Consider the following 10,331-nt stretch of genomic DNA (forward strand, 5'->3'; position numbering starts at 1 on the left):
AAGAGTCGGACATGATTGAGTGACTAAGCGTAGCGCAGGGCTCCTTTACTCTCTTGTGAACAGGTGACAGGGTATGAATTTGTTTTTAGAAAGCCACCCAGAAACATAAATGTCTGAGAAGAGGGTCTTCATTGCACTTGTACATCTTTTGTTTAATTTTTGGATTCTAGAAGTTGGATTTTTTTGCTTCATGGAAAGAACACTCCACAGTTGTCAATGAGTACAATGTAGTCTCTCAATAAATTCCTGGAAACCTTTGAAGACATTTTATTTGTAGTAATTAAAACAGAAACAACTGAAGCAGCCCGAGTGAGGGAACTAGTTTAGAAAATCATCTTATATAAAATGTGCATACACCTATAACTTACGGTCTGCTCTCTCTGTCTGCAGTTCCTCTGTATCCAAAGATCCAACCGACCAAGGATGGTATAACACTGTAGTATTTCCTATTGAAAACTGCCTATGTATAAGAGACCCACCCAGTTCAAATCAGTGTTGTTCAGAGTCATCTGTACTTGTGAAGTCTGAAACATGACATTATGTGTATGAAATAATGTTAAGAGTATGAAGCAGAGTCTGTAACAACTGCCTGTTTCATGTGTTTATATTATGACATAGTTTAACCCTGTAGGCTGTAGGTGGATGGACCAGAAGAGTAAGTGAAACAGAATTTGCCATAGGCTGGTGGAATTGAATGATACTTTTATCAAAGTTCTCTTTATTATTGCAACATATTTTCAATAACAATGAAAAATTGTTGATTGGATTGGATTTTCAGAAAACCAACTGGCCTTTCCAAAATGCTTTACATCCAGATCTTCAATTTTAATTTTAAAAATTTTGGACTAATTTCATTCAAAATTAGTTCTCAATGTATACTTTCAACCAGAGCAATTTGATTCTAGCAACCGGATCTAGTGATTCACTCACGTAGCTTCTCCTTATTAACCCCTCATGGCTTGTTTTGCTCTGTGCTCTAGGCAATAGTGTGAGCAAATTATGGCTTTGTTTCATGAGCTTTACGTTCTAGACAGGTCAACAAACAATAAGTGAATACAAAACCCAAAATAAATTCCGATAGTGGTCAGTACCATGGAGACACAATAGGGCTCTAGACACGGGGCTGAAAGGTCACCTGTTCAAAGTTTAAGTTCCAGGTTGACTTAATTTGTGTTGGGCTTCCCAGGTGGCAAAGTGGTAAAGAACCCACCTGCCAATGCAGGAGATGCAGGAGACAGGGGTTCAATCCCTGGGTCTGGAGGACCCCCTGGAGTCTGAAATGGCAACCCAATCCAGTATTCTTGCCTGAAAAATTCCATGGCCAGAGGAAATTGGTGGGCTATAGTCCATGGGGTTGCAGAGTCGGACACCACTGAGCACATCCATAACTTAATTTGTGAACAAATTGTGAAATGAAGCTGCTGCCTCTCTGTCCGTGGTAGATTGAGCAATTTTGAATGATTAAGTTTTAGTCGAGCCTTGTGACTGTTTCTCCAAATAACCTCTTGAGCTAGGTTGACATGGTGATGTGTTGATATTCTATGTTGAAAGATGAGTGCAGAAGGTGCACTTTTCTGACACACTCGTGTGTTGTCTCCTTGCAGTTTTCAGTGAGGACCTTCACTCCAGCCTCTACTTTGTCAATGCATCTCTGCAAGAGGTAGTGTTTGCGAGCACCACGGGGACCCTGGTGCCCTGCCCCGCAGCAGGGATCCCTCCTGTGTCTCTCAGATGGTACCTGGCGACGGGCGAGGAGATCTACGATGTCCCCGGAATCCGCCACGTCCACCCCAACGGCACTCTCCAGATTTTCCCCTTCCCTCCTTCAAGCTTTAGTACCTTAATCCATGATAATACTTACTATTGCACAGCTGAAAATCCTTCAGGGAAAATTAGAAGTCAGGATGTCCACATCAAGGCTGGTGAGTACAGCTCCTCCAACTTTATCCCTTCTTGCTGCTGGGGGTCTGGGTGGGCAATGATAAGTACTAAGATGCCATCAGCTGGGAACCGGTGAAAATCCTGTCATTAGTTCATTATTTTGATGGATGCTTTGAGATGTCAGAGTGCCTTAAATGAAAACGCTGGAATTAATGGCTTTAGTTTTAATTAATTGCTAGAAAAATTAATGGTTCTTTCTCCCAACAAAACAAACACACAAATACTGTAAATATCACCTTTAGCTTCTTGTTTTTATGAGATAGTTTTCTTATCATTCAACATTTTGCTGTTTGAATAATGAGTATGTCAAAAGTGTTTGGGATTCTCAGGTAAAGAACCCACCTGCCAATGTAGGAAAATGCAGAAGATGTGGTTTTGATCCCTGGGTTGGGAAGATCCCCTGGAGAAGAACATGGCAACTCTAGTATTCTTGCCTGGAGAATTCCATGGACAGAGGAGCCCAGTGGGCTAGAGTCCATAGAGTCACAAAGAGTTGGACACAACTGAAGCAACTTAGCATGCAAAAGTGTTCAATGCATTTGTAAACCCTGACAACTCTGTTTCTATAGATCACCAAACACTGTGGAAGTGGGGAAAATCCTTCTGTGGCATTAAGTTTGCTGTGCAGCTCTTGGGTCAATTTTAATGTAGCCACTCAACAAATAGTCCTTGAGCTCCTGTAGTGAATCAGGCTCTGTTCCAGGTACAGGGAGTAGATGCGGAAAAAAAGGCCTGGTGTGTGTCTGTGTGGACATAATCCTAATTAAGGAGTCAGACAATGCACAAATTGAGTCAGAGTTTATACAAAAGTTGGCCTGTGTTCCAGGCACTACGAAATTTGCTGAGTATGTGTAAAAAACTGAGGAGAGAAAAAATACCATCCAAGAATCGATGAAAACCTTTTCATCAGTTCAGTGTGATACTGATGGCTGCTTTGAGATGTCAGAGCATCTTTTTCAGATTTTGGAGTGCCTGTATTGCTGGAACTAAAACTCACATTAGTGATACTGAGTTGCAAAAGTCTAAATGATTACCCAGCCTTGTATTTTGACCAAACAATACAGTAACTGACACTTGAGTGTCTCCAAGTCATTGTTTCCGGTTCCCTTTTCTGTTCCTTCCCCTGCACTGTCTCAGAGGCAGAGGGTGGAGGTGGAGGAAAGGAAGACAAAGGGAGAGCAGAGGACAAGGAACTGAACTGGAATAAAGCCTAGCATCAATGTTTATTGTCAGTGAAACAGCATTAGTCTAATATTCTTATATTCCGTGTGAAATACAAAAGGGTCTTTTAACAATTTTGACTGCATCACATGTTGCTGGAATGTTGTCAGTAAATAAACCCTGAATTGATAATGTTCCTTTCAACATCATACTGTATTTTTTTTTAATTGCCATAGCTACCAGTCAAACCAAGAATACAGCCTGACATTCACAGACATCAGAAGTTGTACAGACAAGACATATTGTGTCATTCTATAGGTATAATCAAGCCTGAAAAAACATACACACAGCTAGACTCCAGTTAGCAAGCGGTGTTTTTTTTTTTTTTTAGCCTAGCCTTTCAAATACTATGGCAGACTGGCAGAGCATAATGACGAATAGACGAGAATGTGACTTTGATGATTGTCTTATACACCAGGTAGCTGGGAGAACTTTGTAATAATTTCTGCAGCAAGTGTGAAGGTGAGATTTGAAGACATCATAACATGAGCAAAATATGAAATGTTTCTGAATTTCTGCATATGATCTCTTTGATGTGAGCAATCAGACATTAGACTGTGACTCATCCTGCTAGCTACTCATTTCCCAGCTATATTTTGATCTCCATGACACGCTCGTGAATTCCAAGATGTGCACAAAAATGCACTTAAGAAGGGAAGAAAAAAATTGGCTTTAATCAAAGATATGAAAAGTTGATATCCCAAATAATTAAAATGAAGCAAATGAAATTTGTGTAGAAACTTCTAAACCTGACAAACAGGGAGACACAGAGAATGCCTTTTACCTGGCAGGCTAACAAGTTTAATGATGTGTCCTAAAAACATATTTATAAACTACAGAGTACCACTTAGAGTAAAATCTGGAACTTCAAACCAAACAACTATACTTGTCTGTGCTAATCTATTTCTGTCTTGGGTTTCCTGTCAGATAAAAGAATTAAATGCTTACTTCTGTTTTAACTGCTATTTTCTAAATTTGTCATAGAACTGATTGTTTTTGCACTACCACGTAGGTTTACAGGGATGGAAATGCCATCATCTTATCCGGCATCTAAGCTATGTTCCCACTTCCAGGGAGTTACATGATGGCTGTTTGTGTGCTGGTATTCTTGACATCTAAAGCCACGGAAGCACATGATGTCTGGGTCAGTTTGAACTTACAGGATGGGTGTTTTGTTGTCCAAATGAGATTTCCTTTCTCGCTTCTTATTACGAACAATTTATGGTACAGAAGGTGATACAGTGGTAAAGGATACACCTGTTAATTCAGGAGATGCAGGAGACATGGGTTTGATCCCTGAGTCAGCAGTATCCCCTGGAGGAGGAAGTGGAAACCCACTAAAATGTTCTTGCCTGGGAAATCCCAAGGACAGAAGAGTCTGGCAGGCTATAGTCCATGGGGTTGCAAAGAGGCGGACAACGCTGAATGACTGAGCATGGATGTGCAATGGTTATAATAGTCTTTTAGATTGTTGACTGGGTGTTGGACAGTCTGGTGTCACCATTTTTATGTAGATGCTGTTCAGAAGGGCAGGGGAGGGATGTGTATGTTCCACAGAGATGACTGTGTAGCAGATCTGAGCAGGTTGAGCTCTGACTCAGGGGGACCTGCCTGCGGATCAGTTCAGTTTAGTTCAGATGCTCAGTCATGTCTGACTCTTTGGGACCCTGTGGACTGCAGCACGCCAGGCTTCCCTGTCCATTACCAACTCATGAACTTGCTCAAACTCATGTCCATCGAGTCAGCGATGCCATCCAACCATCTCATCCTCTGTCGTCCCCTTCTCCTCCTGCCTTCAATCTTTCCCAGCATCAGGGTCTCTTCTAATGAGTCAGTTCTTCACATCAGGTGGCCAAAGTATTGGAGTTTCAGCTTCAGCATCAGTCCTTCCGATGAATATTCAGGACTGATTTCCTGTGTATCAGGTCATCCTAAATGTCTGAGTGTCCCTCTAGATTGACACTGGGATTTTTTTTTGAATAATCTATTAGGTAAATGGTCTCATAATCTCTCCTTTATATGTCTAAGGAATTCTTATTCTTAACAGTTTTCAGTGACTTTGACTTAGGTTTGACTGTCAACAAAACAGGGAAGTTTCATCCATCATGTCTTCTTAATCAGCTCTCCTAGTTCTCCTTCACATAGAATACTTTCTTGTCCCTTTTGTCCTGGGGATGAAATGCAGACGGGTTATGTGAAGCACTGCTTCTCTGCCCATGCTGTTTTTCTACTTAGCAAATAGTAATCAGCTATATGACATTGGGCAAGTCAAAAAATTTCTAGTGACTATTTTCTCCTTAGTAGACTGTGGTTAATAACATTTGACTGGGGCTTCTGCTTATAGCTGAAATGGAGTAGCAGAGACCAAATTTACCCTTTTATCTGAAACAACGATAGCACACAGACAAAAATCAAATCATCAAACATATCAGTCTAATTAAAAGAAAATATCAAAAGAAAGCTGGAGTAACTATGTTAATATCAAAGCATATTTCAGAGCAAAGAATATTACCAAGGCTAAAGAAGGCCATTATGTAAAAAAGGTCAGCTAATTGAGTATGACTATTATAAATTTTATTTACCTAAGAGATAACTTCAAAATACATGAAGTAAAAATTGTTAGAGCTGCCAGAAGAAATAGGCAAATCAATATTTATAGTTGGAGATTTTAATAACCCTCTGTTAATAACTGGCAGAATAAGACAGAAAATGAGCAAGAATAAAGAATACTTATATGACACTGCTAATCAGCTTGACCAAATTGACATTTAAATATAGAACATTCCATCTAAGGATAGCACAACACACATTCTCTTTAAGAACACACAGATATTTACTAAAATCATATTATGAATGAAACAAATTTCAGATGAATTTCTAAAAATATTAGTCATATAAAGTATGTTCTTTGACTACAATGGAAGTAAATTAGAATCACTAGCACTAGGATCTCTGGGAAGTCTCCAAATATTTGGATAATAAAATAACACACTTCTAAATGGTGTCAAAGGAAAAAACAAATGGTAAATGAAAAAGTATTTTGAACTGAATAAAAATGAAAGTACAGTATCTAATGATTTGAGGAATGCCACTAAAGCAATGTTTAGGGGGAGAAATAAGTTTTAAAAACTTACATTAGAAATGAAAATTGATCTCAAATAGCAATCACTAAAAAACAATGATCTTAACTTCAGAAAAATGAATACATTAAAACCAATATAAGCAAAAAGAAAATAAAGAAGAGTGGAAAATAATGTATTATAAAATGGAGGAAATCTATGAAGCAAAATGTTTTTTCTTTGAGAACGTTCAATAAAATCAGCACATTGATAAGCTGACTAGACTGAAGAGCAAATGAGAGCAAAGACAAATTATCAGGAATGAGAGAAATTGCTTATATATATATATATATATATATATATATATATATAAACATCCGTCTAGTCAAGGCTGTAATTTTTCCAGTGGTCATGTATGGATGTGAGAGTTGGACTGTGAAGAAGGCTGAGTGCCGAAGAATTGATGCTTTTGAACTGTGGTGTTGGAGAAGACTTTTGAGAGTCCCTTGGACTGCAAGGAGATCCAACCAGTCCATCCTAAAGGAGGTCCGTCCTGGGTGTTCATTGGAAGGACTGATGCTCAAGCTGAAACTCCAATACTTTGGCCATTTCATGCAAAGAGTTGACTCACTGGAAAAGACCCTGATGCTGGGAGGGGTTGGGTCAGGAGGAGAAGGGGACGACAGAGGATGAGATGCCTGGATGGCATCACCAACGCAATGCACATGAGTTTGAATGAACTCCGGGAGTTGGTGATGGACAGGGAGGCCTGGCATGCTGCAATTCATGGGGTTGCAAAGAGTTGGACACGACTGAGCTACTGAACTGAACTGAATCAGTATTCTCTAATAATTATCATTCTATACATTTAAATTATAATAAGCAAATATTAAGATATGGGAGTGTCAATAAATCAAACAACTTCAATAAAAAGAGAAACAATTTGAAAGAAACAAAATGCCAAAACTCATTCAAGAAGAAATAAACTGAAGAGTCCTATCCCTATTTGAATTCAATATAGAAAGATACCCTGCAATGAAAATGGATTAACTCTTTATTCCACCAAATACTTGAGGAAGAAATAATGAAAATTCTAAGCAAATGCTTCCAGAAATTTGAAGAGGAAAGAATACTTCCCAAATTATTTTTTGAGATCACCATTACCCTGACACTAAAACAAGGCAAAGATATTATAAGAGAAACAAAGGTAAATATTTGTCATGAATATGTGTGTAAAAATGCTAAACAAAATTTCAGCAAATTGAATTCAACCACATTTAAAAAGGGCTCATCTCCAGAATGCTAGGTTGTTTCCACATTTGAATATTAACCAAGGCAATTCACCATACTGACATATTAAAAATAAAGCTATGTGAACATTTCAATAGGTACAGAAAATCATTGACAAAATACAGCATCCTCTTATGATAAAAACCCCCAGAAATCTAGCAGTAGAAGGAAATTCGATTTTAAAAAGGTAAAAAATTCGTGCCACAGCCAATATCATACTTAGTGGTGAATGATAACGTGCTTTCCTTCAAGGATGAGGATGTGCGCTTTCACCAATTCTATTATACTGAAGTTTGCAGCCAGTGCAAAAAGGCAGGAAAAATAGGTTAAAGGCAACCCAGTTGTAAAGAAAAAAGTTCATCTGTTTTTATTTATAGATGCTAACAATCAATTAAAAAAATTAGATGACCTTTACCAATAAGGCTCAGTTCAGTTCAGTTCACTCAGTCGTGCCCAACTCTTTGTGACCCTGTGGACTGCAGCACGCCAAGCTGCCCTGTCCATCACCAATTCCTGGAGCTTGCTCAAGCTCATGTCCATCAAGTTGGTGATGCCACCCAACCATCTCATCCCCTGTCATCCCCTTCTTCTCTTGTCTTCAATCTTTCAAGCATCAGGGTCTTTTCTAATGAGTCAGTTCTTTGCATCTAATGGCCAAAGCATTGGAGCTTTAGCTTTAGCATCAGTCCGTCCAATGAATATTCAGGGTTGATTTCCTTTAGGACTGACAGGTTTGATCTCCTTGCAGTCCAAGGGACTCTCAAGAGTCTTCTCCAACACCAGAGTTCAAAAGCATCAATTCTTTGGCTCTCAGCCTTCTTTATGGTCCAATTCTCACATCCATACATGACTAACAGAAAAACCGTAGCTTTGACTAGATGGACCTTTGTTGACAAAGTAATGTCTCTGCTTTTTAATATGCTATCTAGGTTGGTCATAGATTTTCTTCCAAGGAACAAGAATCTTTTAATTTCATGACTGCAGTCACCATTTGCAATGATTTTGGAGCCCAATAAAATATTCTCTCACTGTTTCCATTATTTCCCATGAAGTGATGGGACCAGATGCCATAATCTTTGTTTCTGAATGTTGAGTTTTAAGCCAGCTTTTTCACCCTCTTCTTTCACTTTCATCAAGAGGCTCTCTAGTTCCTTTTTGCTTTCTGCCATAAGGGTGGTGTCATCTGCATATCTGAGGTTATTGATATTTCTCACGACAATCTTGATTCCAGCTTGAACTTTATCCAGCCCAGCATTTCACATGATGTACTCTGCATAGAAGTTAAATAATCAGGGTGACAATATACAGCCTTGATGTACTCCTTTCCCAATTTAGAAACAGTCCATTTTTCCATGTCCACTTTTCACTGTTGCTTCTTGACCTGCTTACAGATTTCTCAGGAGGCAGGTAAGGTGGTCTGGTATTCCCATCTCTTTAAGAATTTTCCAGCTTATTGTGATCCACACAGTCAAGGGCTTTAGCATAGTCAATGAAGCAGAAGTAGATATTTTTCTGGAACTCTCTTGCTTTTTTGATGATTAAACAGATGTTGGCAATTTGATCTCTGGTTCCTCTGCCTTTTCTACATCCAGCTTGAACATCTGAAAGCTCACAGTTCACTACTGTTGACACTTGGCTTGGAGAATTTTGAGTATTACTTTGATCAAACATGTGAGATGAGTGCAATTTTGCGGTAGTTTGAACATTCCTTGGCATTGCCTTTCTTTGGGATTGGAATGAAAACTGACCTTTTCCTGTCCTGTGGCCTCTGCTGAGTTTTCCAAATTTGCTGGCATATTGAGTGCAGCATCTTACTGGAAACAGTAAGTGAATTAGTTCATCAGTATGGTGCTATACAAGACCAACACCCACACAAACACACAAAACACAGTCAGATTGCAAATAGAAAAAAAAATGTTCTGTATAATACCATCTAAAACCTAGCAATACTTAGGAATAAGCATGATGTAAAGTGTGAAAGACACACTAAATACAAAATAGAGAAGAGAAAGGAGAGCAAAAGCTGTTTTTTCTTTCTTGAGGTAGAGAATATGGTATTGTTAAATGTCCCTTCTCTCCAAAATGATCTATAGAGTCAATACAACCCAAGTGAAAACCCAGTAGCCTTTCTTTATAACAAATATAAATTAATGAGTTGATTCTAAAATTTTTGTTGACATTTCAAAGGACCTAGAAGAGGTAGTTGAGATGACTCACGCACATTACATTTATTCTGCACTTTATATCTAATCTAATGACACGGCCGACCTGATAGGAGGCTCTGGTCTGTATTCCAGATGTTGGGGACCCCCCCATATAGGGCATCAGAGGGCAGACACACTGAAACCATACTCACAGAAAACTAGTCAATCTAATCACACTAGGACCACAGCCTTGTCTAACTCAATGAAACTAAGCCATGCCCGTGGGGCAACCCAAGACGGGCGGGTCATGGTGGAGAGATCTGACAGAATGTGGTCCACTGGAGAAGGGAATGGCAAACCATTTCAGTATTCTTGCCTTGAGAACACCATGAACAGTATGAAAAGGCAAAATGATAGGATACTGAAAGAGGAACTCCCCAGGTTGGTAAGTGCCCAATATGCTACTGGAGATCAGTGGAGAAATAACTCCAGAAAGAATGAAGGGATGGAGCTGAAGCAAAAACAATACCAGTTGTGGATGTGACTGGTGATAGAAGCAAGGTCCGATGCTGTAAAGAGCAATATTGCACAGGAACCTGGAATGTCAGGTCCATGAATCAAGGCAAATTGGAAGTGGTCAAACAATAGATGGCAAGAGGAACATCGACATTCTAGG

At 39.2% G+C, this 10,331-nt stretch overlaps 1 protein-coding gene across 1 annotated transcript in view; it reads left to right on the forward strand.

Moving 5' to 3' along the window:
* Positions 1-10,331, forward strand: part of DSCAM (Down syndrome cell adhesion molecule) — an 853,542-nt gene that overhangs the window by 159,296 nt on the left and 683,915 nt on the right. The window contains exon 3 of the mRNA XM_010835014.1: positions 1,605-1,922. Coding sequence (XP_010833316.1) covers positions 1,605-1,922 — 318 coding nt within the window. The remainder of the gene's footprint in view (positions 1-1,604; positions 1,923-10,331) is intronic.

The sequence above is a fragment of the Bison bison genome, unplaced genomic scaffold, assembly GCF_000754665.1.
Source record: "Bison bison bison isolate TAMUID 2011002044 unplaced genomic scaffold, Bison_UMD1.0 scf7180017864037, whole genome shotgun sequence".
Lineage (NCBI taxonomy): Eukaryota > Metazoa > Chordata > Mammalia > Artiodactyla > Bovidae > Bison > Bison bison.